The 25,716-nt window shown below is 32.8% G+C and overlaps 2 protein-coding genes across 3 annotated transcripts; one reads left to right on the top strand and one right to left on the bottom strand.

The window, feature by feature from the left end:
- Positions 1-465: 465 nt before the first annotated feature.
- LOC128157176 (FAS-associated factor 2-like) lies at positions 466-11,143 on the bottom strand. 2 transcript variants are annotated; one of them, XM_052819610.1, is made up of 14 exons: positions 11,034-11,143; positions 8,563-8,631; positions 8,228-8,346; positions 7,790-7,905; positions 6,941-6,970; positions 6,512-6,612; positions 6,161-6,246; positions 4,787-4,878; positions 4,607-4,705; positions 4,252-4,330; positions 3,821-3,902; positions 3,567-3,656; positions 2,171-2,314; positions 466-1,826 (listed from the first exon to the last, which is right to left on the bottom strand). In XM_052819610.1, exons 1-14 carry the CDS (start codon positions 11,106-11,108, stop codon positions 1,647-1,649), a joined length of 1,362 nt encoding a protein of 453 aa, XP_052675570.1. In that variant the 5' UTR covers positions 11,109-11,143; the 3' UTR covers positions 466-1,646. The 2 variants fall into 2 exon arrangements, with proteins under 2 accessions (XP_052675570.1, XP_052675578.1); XM_052819618.1 differs by lacking the exon at positions 11,034-11,143 and adding an exon at positions 10,936-10,954.
- A 1,623-nt stretch (positions 11,144-12,766) lies between these two features.
- On the top strand, positions 12,767-21,441 carry LOC128158133 (prenylcysteine oxidase 1-like). The gene is made up of 5 exons (XM_052820887.1): positions 12,767-12,897; positions 16,102-16,308; positions 16,716-16,893; positions 17,537-17,745; positions 19,156-21,441. Exons 1-5 carry the CDS (start codon positions 12,795-12,797, stop codon positions 19,932-19,934), a joined length of 1,476 nt encoding a protein of 491 aa, XP_052676847.1. The 5' UTR covers positions 12,767-12,794; the 3' UTR covers positions 19,935-21,441.
- The last annotated feature ends 4,275 nt before the right edge of the window (positions 21,442-25,716 follow it).

Raw genomic sequence — 25,716 nt, 5'->3', positions numbered from 1 at the left:
CATTGGAACAAAGATTTGAACAAACTTGAATCTACATCCTTTGAGGATGCTTCCACACAAGTTTCAGCTTTTCTGATCAAATGGTTTCTGAGAAGAAGATTTTTGAAAAATATCAACAAATTTTCAATTAATCCTTATTATCTCCCCTTGAAAGAAAGTGTGGCCCTTCATTTTAAGAAAATTGAATCCCCTTCACCAAATGATGGTTTGTGCCAAGTTTGGTTGAAATTGGTCCAGTGGTTCTGGAGAAGAAGTCGAAAATGTAAATAGTTTACAGACAGACAGACGGACACCAGACAAAAAGTGATCAGAAAAGCTCACTTCAGCTTTCAGCTCAGGTGAGATAAAAAGGTTGACTAGATAAAAAATAAAGACTTTCATACAAACACTGATGAAATGCAGATAACATAACAGTATAGTGATGTCATTTTATGATCCTTTTGGGACTATTTTGAGATATATGCGTTATCATATGTTGTAATTTTTATTTGATGACAATTTCATAAACATCATTCAGTATTGTGCATTGTTCAAGAGCCTGAAGTTTATTGAATAAGTTAATAACATACAAAAACACATTATTAACTATATAACCATCTTAATCACTGTAACATCTGAGTATGCTTTCTATATAATATTAATAAATTTACCATTAAAGCATTTCAATGTTTTCAAAATATAATTTGGCAGTGAATTTATTAAAACAGCATTCTATTTTAACGAAGAGTCAAATATGTAAGGCATAAATTTGACAAATCAGGCACAAAAATTTTAATGTAAAACAAGAATGCAGCAATTTATGAATAGGACTTTCAGTATTGCTCCCCTGGAAATACAATGTAAGAAATACTTTCAGTTTGACTCTTACCATGTCATTATATTGTACATGCTGTGGAATTATTATAATTCATGGGAGCTCATTTTGCCATGGATATGCTAAGCTCATCCCAACAAATTATTAATTATTAAACACAGTCTGTATTTTTTATACATGAAAGTGAATCCACAAAACTTATTCACTCAGTGAATAATATTTTAACATACTGACAATTCAAAAACATCGGTCCCCAGAAATTTAATCAATTCCACAGTATGTAACTATGTATTTCAAGTATAAAAAACACTTCATGTTCTATTCCATGGTTTTTGAGAAAAATGAAATGACCTGATCATACAATTAACAAAGGGCTGAAAGGCCCTCCAGAGGACATGTAGTAGTTACTGTTATGGTAACCCTTAGGTACGTACTAAACATATCTTCAGGTTTTTATAATAAATCAAACTAATTCATTCTAAAAGATTTCCTAAAGTTATCAACTTCCACAGTACCCTTTGAACATGAGGAAAAAAAATTACAAAATATAAATAGAAAAAAAGAGGAACATCTGGGTTGCTCATTGACTTGGCAACACGTACTTCTTACTACATTTGTATTTGGTTATAAAGAGGAACAACATTCTGGTCAAAAAATAAACGACAATTTTCTGATCAATAAAATGCATAACATAATAGAATCTTCCCTTGCTTTTTTTATCCTTTCTTCCTACCAAATTTCTTGGTAAACGCCTGCATTTTACATAGCCTTCGTTTTGAAACTTTTCCTTTTTGGAGCCATAGTGTTATTCCAAATGTATATCCTGTGAATATCATGCCTCATTATCTTGTACAAAAAGCATTTCATTTTTGCCTAGCCCCGCCTCTTCAAAGGAAGGGGGATCAGGGCCGTTCTTTGAGGGTTCACAGGGTAGAGTCCGGCGGGGGAAATTTGTCACTACATGAAAGTCATCCGGACAGTCCTCATGACAGAATGCGAAATAATATAAAAACTGAAATACAAAGTAAATATTGAAATCAATACACAATACTGCATTTATAGTACTGTAAAAGTTGATAGTACTGTAAAAGTTGTTATTTACACTGGTGGTAAAGAACACATTTTCTGGAGTCAAACAATATGTGTGGGTATTCAATATGCAGATGCATGATTTACCATACACAAGTTTTGTTTTTTTTACCATTCTCACAGGGATATTATACACGGTTTTAAGCTTACCATGTAACTAGTGTAAATTCCCCCCATGCGTAAATAACCACTTTTACAGAAGCATGCACATCTTGACCAGTTATATAATAATGCAACCATAGTGGGGTCTTTTTTATAAGGCATCACCTTTAATGATTGGTTTTTCAGAAATCTTCTTTCAATCCTTGATCCGTGAGGTAACTTCAGAACGATTCGTACTACATCTGGGTCATCTACTGGAGGCTCCTCTGGGATTTCAATCTTTAATTCTTCCTTCATTCTTTCTCTTTCCTAAAAATAAACCGCGAGATGAGGAATCTTAATTTTTTCGTCTTGCATTCCAGTAATAATACATATATACAAGCACAGATCTAGGAGGTGGGGGTGGATCAGGACTCCGTCTGGAAATTCCAAACCTATTATTTACAAAGTAAAATTACCCTCCCTTTCCCCCAAAAAAAGAAAAAACAAGAGGCCAATAGGCCTTAACGGTCACTCGAGTACCATAGCCCATACACAAACTTGTCAAGGAATCTCATATATGCATTCAATTGAGTTTCATTCTGGAGTAGAAAAATTATAATACTGTAATGATGACCACCTCCCTGTCTTAAATCTTACAAAAAGGACTGTGAAACCTATAATTTTAATTTAGCGAAAAACTTAAAGATCATAAGTGCATGGCCTGATATTGAAAAGGTGCAAGATTCTGATAAAAAATAATTTTCCCATATTTGTCAACTTTCAAGATAAGTTTTATGTGTATATTTTTTCATAAATAAACTAAAACAAGGTTGCTAGTATATATAACATTAAAACAACTTCCCATCCTCCATCCCCAGGGGCAGATAGTAACTCTCCCTGTGGGCATTTAAACAAAAACCAAAAACAGCTATAAAAACCTATTCAGGTTCTTCACTTCTCCTGTTCCATCTTTCAGGAAATCAGTCTTCAACATCTGACATATATACAAAAATAGTTTTACTACATGAAGATGCTCAGATTCAACATTCAAACCTGTAGGGTGCATCAGTATCATAAGACGCACCATTTATTGCAAGTTTGGTGAAGTTAGGACCAGTAATAACTTAGATATAATCATCTGAGGCACCTGCTCTATAAACTTTAACCAGCTCTAAAAACCTTAACCTCTTCCAGCATTCAAAACCTATGGCTCAGATTCAGCATTCAAGTCTGCCTGGTGCATCATTATCATATGACGCACCATCCATGCAATTTTGGTGAAGTTAGGACCAGTAGTAACTTAGAAATGGCTATCAAAGAGCACCTGCACCAAAAACTTTAACTTGCTACAAAAACCTTAACCTCCTCCAGCATCTAAAATTCATGGCCCAGATTCAGCATCCAAGTCTTTCAAGTCCATAAGTAGGTCCAGATGCATCATCCATGCAAGTTTGGTGAAGACAGGGCAAGTAATAACTTAGATACAGGACCTGCAACAAAAACCTTAACCATGTCCGGACGCCGACGCCGGGTATAGCATAAACTTCCCCCAACTTCGTCTCTGTGAGCCAAAAATTACCTGTATCATTTCTTTTCTTTTGTTTTCCTCATCCACTAATCTTTGTTTTTCTTGGTCAATTTTATCTTGCTCTTCTCTCCTTTTCCTTTCCTATTGATATGCATTTAAACATGATAAGTTTTATGAAGAAGAAACCATCATGACAGACATTTTCAGCAGTAAAGTATGTGTAACATGAAAAATCATCATATCTTATAGAAACTATCATGGTTCCATAAAATACCAGTAAGTAAACGTTAAAGTCATCACTTTACCTTTTCTTGGTCAGCTTTCAAGGATTCTAAATATGCTGCATCTTGTTCTCTCCTCAACGTCTGAGTGAAATCTCTTTCTTCCCTGTAACAAAATCATTTAAGCCATATACCGTAATAATGCCCAACGAGTATCCAATTTAAATCTTAACAATACTTTTTCTAATCAATTTGACCTTGAACATGACAAGTGACCTTTACTAATCTAAGGTTAACAATTACAAGTCTTTCTTTTGCATCATTCAAAGGTTGTCAAAATTTTATGGAGAAAATTGGAAAGAAAAATATTTAATTTTTTACAGAAAAATAATTTCTCACAAATTTGCATTGATTACCAATGTATGCTTATGAAACACTCAATTCAAATTGACTTGCTGAAAGTGCAGTTTCAAACTTTTTTTTTTTTACAAATAACCTGTTATCATGTCTTTTACCTTTCAGCACGTGCAGCTATTAAGGATGCCTCGTTATCCTGCAAGATTCTTTCTAATTTTTCTATGAGTTCTCCAGGCCCTGAAGAATATCTCAGAAATCTCAAAACTCATAATTTTTAACCTATCAAGTACATGTATGATGGATGGAAATTCTCATTAAAAGCACTTTATGGGTTTTTTTTTCTTTATAACAGCTACAATTTCTAATTAAAATTAGAAATTGTACTTCAATGAACATTTTTATTTCTTTGGATCAATTCGACAGCGAAATCCACGAAAATTGGTACTCGAGGAATATTGAGGAACCCACTGTACACTATATGTGTAACCCTTATTTGTTTGTTTCTTTGCTTACCTATGGGCCCCTCTATACGTGCTACTACTGTCATTTTGTTTTGTCGTAGGACAATCAGTGCCAAAAATGGATAAGTGTTTTCTTTCAATGCCCTTGACACTGAAAAAAAAATCCAAGATGTAACAGATTTCTCCAGTATCAAAGAGTTATTTCTAAACCTAAATATAGACGTTTTCTTACCTCTGAATCCTTCTGGACTGTTTGTATTACATGCCCAAAAAAGCATTCTTGTGTTGATGAAATCAATGAGGTCTTGATTACCTAATGTGTTTCTATAAGAATAATAAAACTGAATTTCAAACAAGAGGCTCATGGGACACATTGCTCACCTGAGCAACACTAGGCATAATAAAATCAGTTTAATAGAGTCATAATACAAAATATCTATACTATTTAGCATGATACATTCAGTAGATCCTGTTTAAATAAAAATCCAATTTCCCTTTGAAATTTTTATGCTTATAATCAAGTCCCTTTTTTCCCTTCCACACAAGTTTCAGCTTTCCTGGCTGATTAGTTTCCAAGAGGTCGATTTCTAAAAAATTTACTATTTATATTTCTTTGTAAAAATTCAACCCCCTACTGTGGCCCCCCTATCCCCAGGGGTCATGATTTTCACAACTTTGAATCTACATTACCTGAGGACACCCACACAAGTTTCAGATTTCCTGATAAGATTCTGAGAAGAAGATTTTCAAAGATTTACTCTATATATTTGAATGTAAAAATTAGACCCTCCAATGTGGCCCTACCCTACCCATGGGGGTCATGATTTTCACAATTTTGAATCTACACTACCTAAGGATGCTTCCACACAAGTTTCAGCTTTCCTGGGCAAATGGTTCCTGAGAAGAAGATTTTGAAAATTGCTAAAAAATTTCAATGATTCCTAGATATCTTCCCTTAAAAACGGGCATGATTCTTAATTTTCACAACTTTGAATCCCTTCGATTGACATTGGCCCAGTAGTTCTTGAGAAGATGTTGAAAATGTGAAAAGTTTATGGACAGGCGGACAGTTAGACGACAAATAAATGTGATCAGAAATGCTCACTTGAGCTTTCAGCTCAGGTGAGCTAAAAATGCCATCAGTTTAATACAAAACATCTCCTATCAAGATAAAATAAAATTTCATTGGTTGAATCAAGGTTAAAAGACTACTATGCTCTTAATATCTTGATTAACACAAGTCTAATTTATCATTATCAAAGTTACTGGTTCTTCTCTAATCATAATTAATCCAAGTTTACTGGTTGTCCACTGCAATTCATCAAAAGAGTTATTTCATTTTATCAGAGTTACGAATAATGCTTTCTGTTTTTATTTTGATCAATGCAAATTCAATCATATGGCTAACAAATCATAATACTAAACTATCTTATTAAAGAATAATTTTTTATAATCAGGATTACAGATCTTGCTCTCTGCCCTAATTATCACCAATGTAAGTAATCTTGAAGTTCTTTGAAATTCATCAAGGTTACTGAAAATGATAACATTGTAATCAGACTTTGCAAACAGACTTTGCTCTCGTCACCAGGTGAGCCTGACTTACCTACAGAAGTCACCTGTGTCTTGATGATCATCACCATGAAGGTATACACATAAGAACCTTAACTCCCTTTTGGCATCATTAAGAGCCTAAAAAATTTCAACATTCAATATGAATACACATATTCATTTACCGTTTCACATAAGACAAATTAATTCACTTTCATTTCAAATTTAGTCTAAATTCTTTCATGTTATAAAATTGATCAAATGAGGCTTCTACATTTTTCAACCTCTAAACCTTTTTAACATTACTTATCAAAATGCCCATCTGATCCAATCTCTAATGGAAGTGAGGTAAGTCTAACAAACGAGCATGGTACAAAGATAGCTAGCTGTGAGGGTTATGAGTTACCTGACTATAGGAGCCTTGGTAGAAGGTAGGGTGTGTTGTACCTAATGTCTCCTCATAACTGTTAATGAACCTTGTTACATCTCCGACTGGATCTGTTACATCTTTAAAGGAAAATTCAAGGGAAAAAAATCATAACATTTGCAGAATTAATCATGTACATTTCTTTTCATACAGCAGTAGTTTTCACAGGCAGGATTTAAACACTGTAGCCTTGCTAAACTTAGCCAAATACCTCTGATAAATGAAGCACTTGATTAACAATCTTTATTTTTTTTTTACAAATTTATCATGAAGAGCAGTTAATTGATATAAACGTATGTAAATATAAACAGACTATTGATAATAATACTAGACCAGAATCTTTCTATATAAGATACAGCTATGGATATTAATGGATATTAATTATGGATATTAATGATATTAACTTACTTCTTCTAGGGTCTGGTCGAATTAATCGAACTGAAAGATAAAATGTTATACAATGTCTTACACATAATATGTATTACCAGTACCAACAGACATATTGTATAACCTCATTCTTCAATTCAGTCAAGGTCGGTCGCACGTTTAAAATTTTGCACCCTCTGCGCACATATTTATTAAGTAGTGCGTAAAATGCAAATACAGAAGAAAAAAAATAATTATCATAAAAATATTTTTGAGTGAATAAATCCTTAGAGTAATGTTCAGAAGTATTTAATCGTTTTGCTGCTTCTTCAAGCTTCATGTTATTCACATCAGAGTCAACATCTTTCGATGACGTCAGTTAAGACTTTGCGGTAACAATTGAGAAAAATGAACGTCGTGCTTTATTTATTGCAGTGTCAATGATTAAGATTGAAAACATAATTTGCGAAATAAAAAATATGTGTGATCATATCATGTTCTGTGTGAGTGGAAAGTTATTTGTTCATCTATTACAAATAAAATTACATTTGATTCGTAAACATCATTTTATTCTACACAATTCTCTCTGTAAAATTCCGGGCAAGACACAGTCAATTTACTTTATATCTTGCACATAGTTTACTCATAAGTTGACCTTTCACTGGAAAAAAATTTAAGGAAATCGCATGCTTGAAACATTCTCCCCCGAGACTCCTTAAACAATTTACCAAGAATTAATTGTAATATCTAATTCAAAATACTGACTCTATTTAGTGAAATTGCAAAACTCATACAAGTACAACAAAAATGAAATCATAAACTTATGTACATTAATCAGAGAAAAATCTAGTCATTAATACATCAAATATATATCCTGTGTATGATACTTACTTGTAAACCTAACAAGATCTAATAATGTAGAGTACACAAAGCGAAATGGAAAGATGATCACATGGTACAACCACTGGTAAATGCCCTGGGGTGGAGGTCGGGCCACTGTGAACACCCTACAAAACAAAGTCAATACAACTACATTCATATCATCCCGATTCATATATATTAATAATGCTCAATGATTTTATCTTTGAAAGTAGGCAGTTTAGATCTACATGATAAGATTTTAATCTAACAAATATTACCTACAAACATCATTGATGGAGGAAAAGATGAGGTCAAAATATGTATGTTAATTAATAAAAGAACTATGAAATATCTGGTACATGTGCCCCTTTAGTAAATTTTTAACATGAATAATGAGATGCTAAAAAAAGATGGAGAAGAAGAAAGTAAATTACAATACTTGATATCATCATTGTACTTTAGTTTTACCTCTGGTCTGTTGGTTGTAGATTCATTGATGGTTCTCTGGGCTCATTATTCACTGCCTCAGGTTGATTAAAAACATTTGGTGCTCCTTCTCTCTTATTAAATGTGTCCTGTACTGCAATCTACAACAAACCCATAAGATATCCATCTTTTTTAAAGAGAAAATTAAGAGTAAAGCGTAATTAATTCAGGAATTTCCTAATTGTTATGTGGCTATTTTAAATCTAATCTTAACAAATATGTTACAGATAGCATACAAAGGCAGAATTAATTCAAAGAAACTGATCCAGAGGAAAACATCTTTATCTAATTGGTTTAAGGGAGAGGGGGAAGGGTACCTCTATATCCCAGTTATGTTCTCGTAGGATGTCTTTGCATCTGTCAATATCTTCAATTCCAGTCAAATCCTGATAAAAATGACCAACAGAGATAAACATAAAGTATTTTTCAATATATGTATAATATCATATGATACCATATGATATATTACAATATCATATAATACAATTATATGTGATATAAAAATATAATGATACAATATCATATCAAAATGTTAAAAAAAAACAATATCATGGTATCATATAACTTTTTACAATATAATAATGATATAATATTTATCATATAAAACAATAGTGCATCATATATTATACAATACTATATCATAGAAATCATATTATTTCATTTAACAACAAACACATATATTAAGCAGGTTTCAGTGAGGTTACAGAGGTAGAAGATTTTTTGAGCATCCTTGATAATGGAGATCAGGCTCTGCATCTGAAGCTACCTCTTTGATTCATTTAGATTATAGTTAAATCAACTATGCAAGCTATCATCTATAAAATATGTCACCTTTTCCATAAAACTTAATCTCATCCAGCATCCGAAACCTATGGGTCAGATTCAGCATTCATCCCTGTCAGGTGCATCAGTATCATATGACGCACTATCCATGCAAGTTTGTTGAAGTTAGAACCAGTAATAACTAAGATATATTTTTCAGCATCCTTGATAATGGAGATCAGGCTCTGTTTTAAAAGGGATGCAAGCACAACAGGTGGTCCTATATTTAAAGTTTAAAAATGGACTAAAAAGAGGGGCACTGTCACTTAATGTAAACTCATGTCTATCAGTTTTGACTTGAACATCAAGGGACTGAGCCTCTGTGACACTGGATGGTAATGTGTTTCATACAAAAATCCCAGATGGAAAGAAGGATCCTTTGAGTGTCTCTGTTCTGGCATAAGGAACCTGTATTTGGTGTTGATGGCCTCCAATAGTAGCAAAAACAAAATGGCAGAATGGTGAAGATGGAATGGCTACAAGAAAGTGCAAGATCTTGTACATCAACACTGCTTTTTCCGCTTGTGTACTTGTTGTAGTGGTTAATATCCCAGCTGTTGAATCATTGATGAAACACTGCTGGTGGTCTGCTAGTTGGCCAGCACATATTTTGCAGCCTGGCGCTGAACACTTTCCAGTTTATTGACGTTGCTCCGAGTAGAGGGTTCTCACACTGCACAAGCATATTCCACCTGGAGTCTGACCATTAATGTATAGTACATATCCTTGGTTTTCCAAAGACAAGATGGTAGATTAATTCCTCCGAAGAAAGGCTGTGGTGGAGTTTGCTTTATTGCACACCTGGTCTATGTGGTGGTCAAGATAAGACTGTTGTTAATGGTTACTCCCAGGTACTTTGCTTTGTTGGTAAGGTTCAATACATGGTTATGTATGCTATAGCTTCCCTGAATGATGTGGATGACTTTGCACTTGTCAGGATTAAAGGTTCTTTCTGTTAAAGGGGCATGGTCACAATTTTTCTGTTTTTATTATAGCAATGCTTTAGGAATGCATTTGTAATGATTACCCAAAATTTTAGAGTCGGTTGTAAAGTTATAAGCAAAATACAGTGCCCACAAGTCTTTGTCATGTAAACAAGGCTCATGCCCTGTTTTTGTTTACATATGTTCAATATACCACTAAAAAATCTTTTTCAACCTGATATATCTATCTTCTTATTCATTTTTTAAAATGCTTAAAAGCATAAATAAACAGTTCCTCATGTTTAAAGCATTTATTTTAGGTCTAAAACTGGAATTTTCTCTTCAACGTTCAAAACATACACAAAATGTTTACATAGCAAAGAATTGTAAGCTCTGTAACTTGCTTATGACTCAAAAAATGACACTCAAATTTAAGCTGCTTATTAAGAATGCCTTACTGAAGCATTGTTAACAATAAAATCAGAAAAATAATTTTTGACAAAATCGTGACCATGCACCTTTAAACTCCATCAACCATTTTCTCTCCCAGTTTGGAGGCTGTCTAGGTCCTTTTGTAATGCTGCTGTGTCTTCAGGCCTGCTGATCCTCCAATACAGGTGTCTGATCCAGTGTCCGGTCGGAGCCATGTTTCCTGTGCTAGGACTAACGTTATATATCTGGATCTATTTGCTCTAATAGAGCAAATAGATCCAGATATATAACGTTAGTCCTATAAATAGCATATGATGAACTGACTCCTTTTTAGCTCTTACAGATTGTAGAATGTAGATTGACTTTTGTAAACAACAAAACATGTGGGGTAATTTTTAGCGATAAATTACCCCTTTAACATTATATTTTCAATTTTCTGTATAAAATACATACAATGTAAATAAGACTGACGTAGCATAACTAGTGACTTACATGTAGAATCAAATCACTTACTCAAGGACCAGTCTTGTCTTTAAAATACAGTCGATTGTCCTGATATAAACATGTATGATTCATAAAAACATTTTGAATTGAAATTTTGCATGGCACACCTGAAAATGCAGTAATTTTTCTGTTTGTTCTTGAGTAAGATCCACATCTTCGTTCTCTTCTGCCATCGCTGCCATGATTATCGCAACTTCCTGTCAGTAATTTGGGAGCGGTAACGGGACGTTTCGCTCCTATTGACGATTCACACCGAGACGATTCGCTCCTAAAGACCTTTCGCGCTGAGACGTTTCGCGCCGATTTAAATCTGTATTATTTATAATGATACATATTGCGATATTTTAAGATAAATATTTATATAAAATTAACGTCAGCTTAATATGTAAACGGTGTGACCGTTGGGCCGAGCGCAGATTCTTATGGTTTGTTCAAAATGCAGACATGCAGTAGGATCCGCCTGCTCAGTTAAGGGGGATGTGCGGCCATCATGTACATTTGAGGATAAGAACATTTCTTGTACATTTCTTGGACTGGCTTGTTTCTGCCCGAAACTGACCAAAAATGTTGCCAAAAGATATGAAAGCAATAAATATGAAGTCCTACATGTCATTTTGTTATAAAAGTTTGCATACAAAAACAGGACAATGCCTTTTTGATCACTCGGAACAGCTGTCGAACTGCGCAGCTATAGACTTCTTTTTAAGATTTAAAAATAAAAAATAAAAATATAAAGAAGTTTCATCCCCTCTGTATATAAATACAACATTTATATACAGAGGGGATATCCGGAAAAAATTAGTAAAGTCCTGGGTGTCTAGATATCTGGGGGTGGAGGAGTGGGGTCCTGTCCTCAAGCACATGTGGTTGTTATTTAGAAATAATCAAAATTAAACTAACGTTTCTGGAAAGAATATAAAAATAGACTGAAAGAGTGAACCAATCGACTTGGATGTCTAGATCTGATGAACGAGGAACACTTATATAATATATGTATATTTTTTCACAATAATTAATCAAATATATACCAACTACTATTCATTTTATTATAACGAGTTATTTTCTTTTAATTATGAGGTGATTAACACATAATATCGAGAACTTTTCTCGTAATTACGAGATATTTTCTCGTAATTGCGAGATATTTTCTCGTAATAACGAGATAAATAACTCGTAATAACGATATCTTTTCTCGTAATAACGAAATAATTAACTCGAAATAACGAGATAAATAACTCGTAACTCGTAATAACGAGATCTTTTCTCGTAAAAACGAGATAATTTAATTGAAATAACGAAATCTTTTCACGTAATTACGAGAGAAAAAAATTTATGTGGCCCTATTCGTCTGTTGTAGCTAAACGCAGGCAAGCTATTTGGAATGATATGGAAGCGTTTTAGTTCTCCATTGTTATTTTTTTCTTTAAAATTCCAAGTTTAAAGTATACATTATCTTACAGGCAAACTGTGCAAAAACCTTCAGTTGTATATGTCTGCACTAAAAGTTTTCACATAAATATTTAAGATTAAAACGTTTAAATGAATACAGTATCAGATATCAAATATCAAGATAATTTTGAATCAAATAAATATATGTTATCTTATAATTTGGCACTAATATGCTTCCGTATATTCACTTGTTGTGATCCGATGACCTACATTTACACAATCCCCCTCTACATTGTTTCGTACTTTCGTGCTCGCAAACCAAAAGTATTTTATTTTTTTATTTTTACAGTTGTTTATTGTACATTAAAACAACACCATTTCCGTATCTTTTCTATTTTATTTTAAAAGCAAAAATCTTCAGGCTACGAAACTTCTATATTAAACTGAAAACTGAAACTAAAATATGTACACCGGCCAATATGTCAGCTTCTGGTAAAGCAATGTGGACTTCGATACTTTTTTTTCTGGCATGTTTTCTGCCAAATGCATTATCTGAGGAGACAAAAGAACATCCATCAATTGGTAAAGAAGTTTTTTTAAATGTGTCTTGCTTTTTTAAAACAGTAAAAATCTTTTGTTACTATATTATAAAGCGAAACATTAACAGATTAAGAAAAAAAACCAAGATGTTTAGAAACAGCTGTTACTAAAATATTGCTTGTGAAAAATAAAGGTTTGATTTAGACCTGAAAGCACTCTATATTCATAGGAATTTTAAGGATATTACATCACTTGTTTTCATTTTAAATCTCTTCTTGGCTACAAGACTACCTGCTTATTTCTTTTTATCAGGTTGGACACAGTTTCAGTAATGAGGAATGATTACGCTATTATTCCGAACTATTTCTCTTTTCAGAAACAAGAAAAGACACTCCCGCAAATGCTAAATTTGCCAAATAACTTTTTTTTAAAATCTCGATCATTTAAATAAAAAAAGGATATTAAGAAATGCAATGTGGTGTAAAAGTTCTTTACAAAACTGACCTTCATGGCCTAAAGCATTACTCCTCAAAACCTAAGTAAGACGATTTTGAACTTGCGGAAATCGCAAGTAGTCTTGCATTGATTAATTGTGAATTTTTCCATTGAGAGTATGAGCCCGCCCTATGATATCGCGGTAGTTAAATCATTTTGTTGAAAAATCTATCAATACGGAAATATTTCCAGAAACTAATAATATTGGGAGTTTCCTCTATTATATACCTCAGTGGTGTTCAGCATGCCTCTGTTTACTATGTCTAAAAGTATCCTGATGTCAAATGTCAATTTTAGCGCATGCTACTATACATAAACAGAAATACAGCGATACCATAGAACCCACAATATGATAGGAAACAAGTATATGCTTTTTCTGCCTAAAACAACCAACATTATACAGTTTGTTTTCAATCAGTTGATACCACTCGATCATGCAAGAGAAACTGAAAAATGAATACAGAAATTTTTTTTTTGGATTTAAAATTTTGATCTTGGGAAGATAATGAAAACTACGGATGTTTGTACCAGCAATGATTTTAACACATATTGTTAACTATCATAAAAAAAAAAATGAATGATATAAAACTATATGTTTATTTAGAAAAAAAATAATGATTAGAAGAAATAATCACATTAATATCCGTGGAGGCTACTGTAAGAAATCTGCTAACTAGATTTAGTTTGTTACTCATAAATTTCACTGGAAAGCAGTTGTAAATGTCAAAGTTTAAGGCATACTCATTGTAAGTGGATGCTTGTTAATTGTTAATGAAATGTAAAAATATTTTTGCACTTATTCTTCAGTTTAAAGGAGACAAGATGTGAATGGAAATCCCGCATTTGTAGGAATGTTTTTAATCCTGAAAAGAGGAATAGTTCCGTTTAGGCTAATCATTCCTCATTAGGGTAATTGTGCCCAACCTGTTTTTATGCCTTCATTGTAAAACTGTTATGTCATTTTTTTTATTGCACTCTTAAAAGCTTTTTGCAGTTGGAGTTATGTCATTTTTCAACAAAGCCAATTCGCCCCATGCTTTAGCACTCGATCATGAGCACATCAAATTTGAAGTCATATTAATTGACCATATTGATATAATCTTAATTACCATGACCTTGCAGGCTACACTCAAGTCACAGTAAGAATTTGTCCCATATACCGGTACTCACAACGTAGCAGCCGTGAAGCGGATCTGCTACACATAAAAATACCTTACAAACCTCTTTGTCAGAAAATGTATATATATGCCCGTATTTGCAGTTAAATCCACAAAATATCCATTGAATGGGTCATAACCAAGGCATTATGGTATTACAATATTTCTATGATTGAAGTTGCCGGCCATTTTGCAAGAAATCACACTTTGAATGTTGCATGTTTTCACTATCATGGCAACCGCAAATATCGAACTTTCAAATGTGCATGATGTTAAACGTGGTAGTGATTTCATTGCAAATACAACGAATGTGGTAAAATGGGACTATAAAAGATCAACAATGTAGGTATTTATAGAACCAATCATCTGAAAATTTAGGCGAGATACAATGCGATATTTTTTTTTCATTTGCTACGAAATGAGTATAGGGGACAAAGTTTATAGGTACATGTATTGTTAAACCAGGTTGTACATTTGTCATGTTAATGATAGAGCATTCTATCTAAAATAGAACATTCTCTATAAAATAGATAATAATCATCCCAAATATGTTACCTAAGTGCCTCAAACTTGTTGTAATTATCACATTAATTAGTTAATATGTTAACATATATGTAAAGTTAAGTCTGACATTGTCTCAATGTTACATTTTAGAAAGACTTATGATGTTATTTTTCTTAATTTCAAGAAAATGGTTTCAAAAGAAAATTTGTATGTATTACATGCATGTATCACATACCCTTTGGCATTGAATTATGGTAAATGTATATCAAACTTTGAAGAGTAAAATGAATGAATGAAATAATTCATCAGTCATCACTCATCACACCCGAATGGATTAAGTTCAGGGGTTGAAATATTCCAGGAAAACTCACTAGCCCAGGGGCTACTAGTCAGTAAAAAATTACAAGCCCAAAGCTGAAATCAGCTAGCCCAACCATTTTAAGATGCAAAATAAAAATATATGTATAACACAATTACAGCTGTTTAATTCATTTTGAAATAAATTCTTCTCAGAGATAACACATTTTATGTTTAAACTTTATCATAGTCATATCATAATGCAGTTCTGAATCCCCTGATTTGCTAGCCCGATGGACTATCAGTTGGTAAAAAAGAGCATGCCCAAGTTTTAAACTGACTAGCCCCGGGCGTTGGGCTACCATATATTTCAACCCCTGAAGTTTATTGTTAGATTTGCCTTCAATGTTGATTAGATCCCTAGAATGCCACATCACTAAATACTAGGCTGTGTAGAAAACAAGAACCTTTTACTGTGTATGCAGATGATTAATTACACAACCAAATAGCTAAAGGGAATGCTAACCTTTAGTACTAAGGTAAAGTTGATATGGCAAGTCATGAAACTATGGACCGAGAAAGGAAAATTATTTTTGGGTCATTCCAAAAAGTGTATTCCTGTATAATCCTTTATAATCACCAGGATGTTGAAATTTAAAAAAAAAATTCTACAAATGCTAATTAAATCATCATACCTGTACGTGTACTTGTGTAAATGCATATTAATATACATGTACCGGTATGAATTAAATGAAATATTATCAGTATTTATGGTAATAATTCTTTAATGCAGGTATTGTGGGAGGAGGAATTGGGGGAACATCTACTGCATATTTCCTGAGGCAGTTATTTGGTAAAGATGCTAAGATTGACATCTTTGAGAAGAGGCAGGTGGGAGGGAGACTCACCACCATAAAGATAGGCGACAATCAGATAGAGGCTGGAGGAACCCTGATCCACCCCAAAAATATGTACATGGTCAATTTCACCAAGCTATTAGGTAATTTCTTACCAGTATTTGTAGGTATTATAGGCAATACAATTGAAATTGATTGAAGGTTGGTCAAATTAAAAAAAAAATGATTATTTTTTTTTTCCACTTTGAAATTTTGAGAGTTAAATTTTCATTGTTTATCTAAATATGTCAAAATACGGTATGTCTTAAAAATCTAAATGATATTTAGTGGAATCGCTATTTTGTAAAATAAATTATCATTTAATATTGTTTGATTTATTTACTTTAGAATATTAATTTGTGTTTTCAGGGTGCACACATAATTGACACAAATTTGGATCCTTTATCATATATATATATATTTCCATGGTATCAAGTTTACTATTAATTGTGTAATGTGTTTGAAATGTTCAAAATTCATCATTTATCTGATAACATTGGTTTCCAAACAGGTCTGGAACAACTAGATGTTGGCGGAGGGTCCTTTGGGATCTTTGATGGAAGCTCTATGAGGATCAGCAGTAGTAAATACAGTGTGGTCACTATGGCCAAGCTGTTCTGGAGGTACGGCATGGACATCTACAACATGGACTCCTGGATCAATGAAAAATTGTTATCTAAATTCATGAGGTAAGTTCTGATGACGTTTTGCATGGCAAAAATTTATCATTAATTTTTCATATGTAAAGCACACATGATAAGATCAATTTTAATTTTATGAACAATGAAATTGTTATTAGGCCACATAAAATTGATATTTAAATTCTCATCCAGATTTGCGCGAAATATGGGGCGGGTGGACAGATTTTATTTTTTATCTTTTAAAAAATATTTATTTCACCATCCATGTTCATGAAATAATAACTGCTCTGTTTTTTAATTGTTAAAGCTAATATGAGTACACAAACCAATTTGTAATCTTTTAATTCCATTTTTATTTCAACTTAACTGTTGATGCATGTAGACATTTGTATCCTTATGATAACAAACATGACTGGAATCGAACGATAATCCACATGTCAAGCAGCAATTTTAAATGTTCGGACTTTTTTGTATACAGAGCCCAGTTTTTTCCCCATAATTTTTTTTCCTACAAGATTTTTAAAAAAATTTAGAATACAATGGGGCGGGCCATTTTCAGAGGGTCAGACGAGATTAAGAATATAAAAAAAAAAATGATATGGCCTTACTGCAAAATTGTATTTCCACTTTTTACACAACTAAAGGGAATATTTTACTCATTAAAAGATCTGTTTTGTTGTTCTTTGTACAGAATTTATGATATTCAGAGCGCCGGACATGCTTACACAACAGTCCCTGATCTGATTGGTGCCATGGACCCGTCTTTCATCTCGTACATGAAGAATTCCATAAAATTTGTCATGAAAACTTCCGGATTTGGCGATACGTTCATCGACGAAATGGTAATGGGAGCCTTAAGGACAAATTATGGTCAAAATACAGACATTCCAGGTTTCGTAGGTAAGTTTTTTAGAATTTTTTTCATCATGGGGAAAAAATTAAGATATGAATGCTAATTTTCAGAAAGAAGATGAAATACATTTGATCTTAAACAGTTGATCCTCATCTTCAGTAAGTTCAACACCCACATCTTGAATACTCTTGATATATCAAAGGTCAAAGGGAATTTGAAGTCCGTATCATTTTTTTCTCATGTATATTTACTTTGATATCTCAAATCCTTTAATATCTTGGAAAAGAGGTATAGTGCACTTTATATATATATGGCCTAAAATGTAGGGCTTTTGCAAACATCAGGCATTTTTCAATATTATACAATATTTAGTTAAAATATATTCAAAGAAAAGCAAATTACACAATCACCATGCTAAAAGAGTCTTAATTATCTTACACGGCATCTATAAAATAATCAGGTTTTGTTAGGGATATATCAGAAAATAGTTAGTATGCAAAAAAAAAAATGGTATATTTGACTATTTGAACCACTTTAAACCAAAGAAATCAGATTAATTATGTTCTATGGGTATTGTAGTACACATTTACATCGAATCAATTTTGGTTTAGTGTGGTCTTCGAACTGAAAATTAGAGAAATTCAGTTGAACTTCAGTATCTCAAACATCTCGAATACAATGGATATGTCAAAGTGATTTTTAGGCTCCAAACACTTAAATTTCTAATATTTTACCCTTGATATCTTGAATACTCAGATATCTCGAAGTTTTTAACCAATCCCATCTAGTTTGAGATAATGAGGTTTGACTGTATTTCAATTAGTGACATTTCTAGTACAATCATACATATAGCCATATATACCGTATTTTAAAGACATACAATGAAAGTGTTAGATGCATGGCCTAGTGGTAACGCAGAGGTCTTTTTGATTTTGTGGTCACTGGATCGATTCCACTAGGTAGTAACTAGTTTTCCACTAATTGAAGCATGATAAGAATAGTTTAAATTACATTATTTAATTGCCTGGATTTTTTTCAAATAATCTTGTTTAATTCAGCCTGAGTTTGAGCATGTGCAATAAAGACAGATCTCTTCAATAACACTATACCGGTACATGTATTCTATACACAAAAGTACACTTAGATTTGTTGTATTTTGCTTGAATTATCAGGGTTCAGAATACCAACTGACATTATACGCAGAGTTCTGTATATTCATCTCTTGATGCAGGTTTCCCGAATCTAATTATAAAAGCAGTATCTATGTTTTGAAAATCATATTGCGACAGACTACCTGAAGCTATATTTAGTAACAGTACTTTCCGTCCAGACACGGGTGAAGGTGAAATAATGGGAAAAGACGCAATACCTTTTTTTCTCAGCCCAATAGAGTTAAAGATAATTACATTTAACTGCTTGTACATGTATAAATGATAGAATTTTATTCATTTCTGCAGGAGCTGTTTCTATAGCAGGAGTGCAACCAGGACTCTGGGCTGTCAAGGGGGGTAACAAACAGGTGCCCGAGAAACTGGTGTCTGAAGCCCAGGTTCAGGTAATCCAAGGGACAGTGGTGTCAGTACAACTTCTACAGTACCAGGGCAAGAATTACAGAGTTGGATTCTTTGATGAAGAAAAGAAAGAGCAATTCAAAGACTATGACATTGTCATTGTCGCTACACCATTACACGATGAAGTGTCAGAGATTGATTTTGAAGATTTCCCCAGCTCCATCGAGAATTTTCCTCAGCAGTTTCATAAAGTGACAGCTACTTTTGTAGAAGGAGTTCCAGATCCCAAGTATTTTGGAGTTGATAACGCTGATGACTTGCCAAATAGTATATTAACATGTAACGATTCAATTCTAGTCAATTCCCAGGACAAAAAAGCTGATGTCTTTGGAAACCCTACTGATGTTTATAAATTTTTCTCCAATACGCCACCAAGTGAGGATGATGTCAAACAAATGTTTACCTCAAAGAAAGACATACGAATGGCCACTTTCATGGCTTACCCCAAGTATTCTACTGTGGGGGAAGATTTACCTCCCTTTGTGCTGCATGACCAGTTGTATTATGTGAATGGTATAGAACTGGCAGCATCTGCCATGGAAATGAGTTCCATTGCAGGGAAAAATGTCGCACTGTTAGCTTATAATCACTGGCATGGCAATCTAGATAAGATTGATGAACCTTACTTAGACCCAGCCTCAGAGAAAGACAAAACAGAATTGTAAGATAATGGTGCAATAATTAGATTATTTAGTTGCAGATATATTTAGATAGATTATTTTCTTTTTACAATATATTTCCATTTTCATGTCCATGTCTCAGTAAAGGATTTCCCATTTTTTTCTTGCTAGATTTGCTCTGTATAGTTATATCATGGTCCAATTTTCAGTTGCTCAATTTGATTAAAAATTTATTTAGAAAGACATTTTTAGGAATGTCTGATATTAATATCATGTACAAGTACATTTCATTTTATTTGAACAACTGATTAAACTTCATCAGTTTTCCAGAATACTTGTAGTTCATATTTAGTCACTGCAAGTAAGCTGAGCCATGTTGCCTACATAATGTTCAATATGAGAAAATATCACCATACATGTACATGTACTTCTGAATTCATTTCTCCGAAACAGAATGCAGTAATTTGCTTTTGTTGTTTTGTTTATGATATATTTCTGATTTCAGGGATTAAAAATAAGTCGTACATATACCAGTATCTGTAGAATGATTTACTTGTAATAGTAAGAAATTGAGGACATTTTGAACACCTTTATTTAATACAGATTAAATATAATATGTATGGTATACATATGAGTTGTGGTGCTTGAGTACTATCAATACAACTGTTTTGTACATATGATTATTATACAGAGATATCATCAACTGATAATAACTGATGTATGCATACATACAAATTGATGCATTGATGTTTATGTGATCTCATTCTTTTTAGTTTATTGATGTGTTAATGTCATTTGAATCACTGTTTCATCTATTTAAAAACCAGTTCAAAACCGTGTGAAATTCTGTACACAAGTTTTGTTAAGAATAGGGTTGGTTAAGTGGAGTAATCTGATCTTTATTTCAAGGTATAGTATTGTTATCCTGAACTAGTGAAAATCCTACACGTAAACCGTATGGTTGATCACATTTATACAGGTTATAATTTAAGTTGTGACTTGTAAACCTCTTGATGAACACAACTTGAATACTAGTATTTTTCAAAATTTTTAGATTTTGGGTATATTTAGGTTGTGGGAACATATGTTTAAGGTAGGTTGCGGGTTTGCTTTCGTCATCATATTTTGTACGCAATTTAGAAAAGTTGAGTGGTCGTCTTGTGCACATTCATTTAATATGATGTCATAATGGAGACATCCCAAGATTTCCCACTTCTGTTTTTATAGGGTAAACCCGCGACCCACCTTTAGGAATAATTTTGTTTATGAAATGTATGTATTTATATAAAGAAAACATTCCTTCTTCGCATTTTTGCTCTGGTGCATGTATGCATGTAATTTATCTTTGGGGAGGTTGAATGTTGATAAAAAGGTTGCAGGAACAAGTGTTTAAATTTTTATTTATATTATAGAACAAAAAAAAAACGAAAAAAAATTATGATTTATTTATCTCATAGGCAAATTACAGACATTTGCATTTTTGCATTCACACAAAAATTCAGTTGTATGGTTTTTCAAATGATTATTGAAAATAAATTCAGTTCTAAATCAATACTATTTTAGATTTCATTTTTACTTTAGATGTTTTCAACTTAGTTATATATACATGTATATATATCAGAACAGAACTGCTTAAGAAAAGATGGCCTTAATATGATTTAAAAGTACTCCTATATTTTGTATCTCACTAGGAGACTGGGAGAAACAATGAAGAAAATGTGCCAATATCACAATTTCTTTTATTTTTATTCACAAATCATGATATTTTTATTAAAACATAATGTAGATTGTATACTTGCATGACTACATTTTAAACTACATGTATATAAATAAGGTATCAATTATTAAAATGAAAATTGAAACATAAAACAAATTTCAACCATCATTTAAGCAATAGAATAGTGTGCAATAGTGTGTTTAACCAAAAAAAAAGGATCATGGGCCACATCGTTCACCTGAACAACAGTTCCTTGTACCATTCTAGTTTGTGGCATATGCTATTTCTATTTTAACCTTTGAACCCCTTCCTGGGACCCCAGTATTGGTCAAGGGTCTATAGATGGCTTTAAAAATTTAGAATCTACACTATCGGAGTATCCTTGCAAAGTAATCTCACAAGCTGTGGCATTGTAGTTCTCGACACGAAGATTTTTCAACATTTTCCATATATATTTCTGTTAAACCTTGAACCCCTCTTGGAGCCCCAGCATTAGTCCCATGATCACAGCTTTATTAATTTAAAATGTACATTATTTAAGGATGCTTCCAATCTCACAAATTGAAGTTCTCCAGAAAATTTTTTTTTAAACATTTTCCCACTATATTTTTATGTTAAAATTTGAACCTATTTTGGGGCTCCTGTGTTAGATCGAGGGTCACAGATTTTATGAGTTAGAATCTACACATTTGAGAATGTTTACATAGCAGTCTGACAAATTGAAGCATCGTAGTTCATCCCTGCGAATGTGTTCAGAATGTTTTCTTTATCGTTGCTAAGTATGTAATAAATCCAGAGGTGCTCGAATTAAAGTTCACGATACTTCACCTAAATTTGTTCTGTTCTTGTGAAATTTCGAGCGGAAGTATAATTGTTCGGATAATATTCTTAAAGTTCGCAAGTACTGGTCGTTTTTCATATCAATTCCTATTTTTTGTTAAAACATGAAAATCTTTTAAGATGCATGTCTTAATTCACTATCTAGCGGTTATTTATATTAAAACGATAATCAGAACAAAGTTATCATTTGATTTCAACCACGTGTAGAGTGGTTGAAAATATAAACATTGGGTTGCTTAATAAAATCATAGCAATGTTTGATGCTTGTCAGGCACGAAGCATGGGGGGGGGGGGGGCGCAGGGGGTGCCCCCCCCCAACTTTTTCTCGCAGCAACAAATTTTTGAAAATTTACATATAAAAAATTGAATTATCATTGAGTTGACCCCCCCCCCCCCCACTTTTTTGTGAGTATGTAAAAAAAATGATATGATAATAAGGAAATGAGAAGTGAAATTGAAGTTACATAATACGCCAGCCCCCCCCCCCCCCCCCCCACACACACACACACACACACGGATTAGGGATTAGGATTTTGAAGATTTTGGAAAACTTAAAATCCCCCTCCCCCCCCCTCCCACTTTCAAAAACGATGCTACGTGCCTGCTTGTAGTGGGCGATGCCATGTTTAAAAAAAATAATGGGTGTCTGTTTTGCATAAAACTTTAGTATATTGAGCCATCTTCAAGGAACATTCTGCATAAAATAATAGTAATATAGTCTTTTTCACTATCGATGCTATTACTAGGTCAGGCGCGGATCGAAAATTAATCCTCAGGGGAGATCTCCACTAAGCATGTTAGTTGTTGCAACAGCAGACAAAAACTATTTTTTGTATTGTCACATTTATTTCCAGAACACATTTTATCCACCAATTAATGAAGAAAAAGTTTAAAATCAATTGACCTTTAGGTTTTATATTTGACTACAAGTACATAAATTCTATGAAATAGACTATAAACACGTGGCGCGATTTTTACTGCGAAACTGAAAGGGTCAAATAAAACCACGAGGTCTAAAATTTAAGGTGGTATGGGACACTTCCATTTTGTGACGTATTGTTTATCGAAATAAACAATAAAATGAAGTGTGATTATATAAGTAGTTTCTTTCCCAAAATGGTCACCTAACTCCGTATCGCAGTGGGTTAGAGGGTTTACTACGAACCTGTAAGTCATGAGTTCGAATCCCGCTGGGGGTTTTACAATTTTTACCTTTTCAAATATTTTTAAAAGCTATTTTTTTGGATAAATAATGTAAAATTGGAAAATTCTAAACCGGTGAAAGTTTTTCAATTACATAGTACTTTAATCCACATTAATATCGACAGATGTCCCATACCACCTTAAATGACAATAACATTCGCAGGGGTGTAGTTCTCGAGAAGAAGATCTTTAAAACAGTTTAGAATCTACAATATCCAAGGATGTACGCATAGTAATATCCTAAACTGTTGCATTGTACTTCTTGGTTGGAATATTTTTAAACATTTCGTTATATATGTTAAACTTTGTACCACGCCATGGACCCCAGTTTTCGTACGGAGTTACGATTTTTATAGTTTAGAATCTTCACTGTATATAAAAGTCTTTGTGTAAATATTAACATTCCTGGTGTAGTGGTTTTTAATAAAAAGCTAGCTAGATTTTTAAACATTTTTCCTATGCATTTCAATGTTAAACTTTGAACCCCGCCTGGGGCCCCATTTTGGTCCGAGGGTAACCATTTTTATAACTTATACATGTAATCTTCACTATATATACAAGCCTTTGTGTAAATATTCGCATTTCTGGTGCAGTGCTTCTTGAGAAGAAATTTTTTAAACATTTTTCTTATGCATTTCAATGTTAAGATTTGAAGCCTGCCTGCCTGGGGCCCCAGATTTGTTCTTGGGGTCACGATTTCCTATAATTTAGAATCTTCACTATAAACACGAACTTTTTTTGTAAATATTGGCATATCTGGTACTGTGGTTCTTGAGAAGGAGATTTTTAAAGACGCACACCCTATGCTCATTGTTTTTCGAAATTATCTCGCTTTTAAAAAGGGTAAATAGCCCTTTATATAACCATTTTAGAATTTCCTTTACTCAGAGATGCTTTGTATCATGTTTGGTTAAATTTGGACTAGTGGTTTTAGAAAAGAAGTGAGAAATGTGAAAAGTTTACAGACAGACGGACGACGGGTGATCAGAAAAGCTCACTTTAACCTTTGGTTCAGGTGAGCTAAAAAGAAATCTAATTTTTAAAACAGACATAAAATAATTATCTTATGCAAGGAGCTAATTGTAATTTTAATACGTAAACAATAAGAATAAAATAACAATCATATAGTATGTTTAAATAAGCATATATACATGTACAAGGGTGGTTGATATGTATAAATGGTTTTAGGCACTGTTACACTTGCTCAAATGCATCCGCATTGATTTTATTTTATTGTCATATAACTCAATTTTGAAATATTTTATTGCCATATAACTCAATTATGAAAATTGAGTTCTTCTTATTTGCAAATTTTGCAATAAAACAAAAAATAGCAAAAAATCTAGCGAGAACACATATAAATTTTCAACAAAAAATTGTAAATCACCTTTTCTTTCAGCATAGAAATGTTTAAATTGTTTAAATGGACCTAGACACGATTTTAGAACAAAATTTTAATTTTTAATATATAAAATGGTTTACTTGCACATTTTGAATTATTGACCAAAATTTGAATATTAGAATTTAAGTTATAAGGGAGATACAGTGGTAAGAACTCATTGTTATGTAAACAAAGCTCGAATCTTATATTTGTTTACAAATAATGGTAAGTATAGAATTACCATTTCTTTGACATAATTACTCGTGGGAAACAAGGCAAACCTATTCAATGAGTTTATAAAATATATCTTATCAATAGAAGAAGCAACATTTGATTGAAACGTATACCAATAAAATGCACATGTAAACAATAACAAGGCTCGAACTTTGTTTACAAAACAAAGAATTCGCAACTCTGTATCTTGCCTATAACTCAATATCTGACTTTCAAATTTTGACAAAGCATTGAAAATACCCATTTTATCCATTCTAAACATTAAAAATGGAAAAATAAAATTTTGAATTTTGAGCTCAAATCGTGTCAAAGTCCCTTTTAAGTTATTTACAATTTCTCAAAATGACTCTATCTTGAATAAATTAAGATAAATGTGCTTATTTTCTTATCGGAAACGTGTCAAACAAGCACAAAAAACGATACCAAGTTCCAGGGCTATCGCATGAATAGCG

Source organism: Crassostrea angulata, chromosome 1 (assembly GCF_025612915.1).
Source record: "Crassostrea angulata isolate pt1a10 chromosome 1, ASM2561291v2, whole genome shotgun sequence".
Lineage (NCBI taxonomy): Eukaryota > Metazoa > Mollusca > Bivalvia > Ostreida > Ostreidae > Magallana > Magallana angulata.
This window is presented reverse-complemented; position numbering and strand designations above follow the sequence as displayed.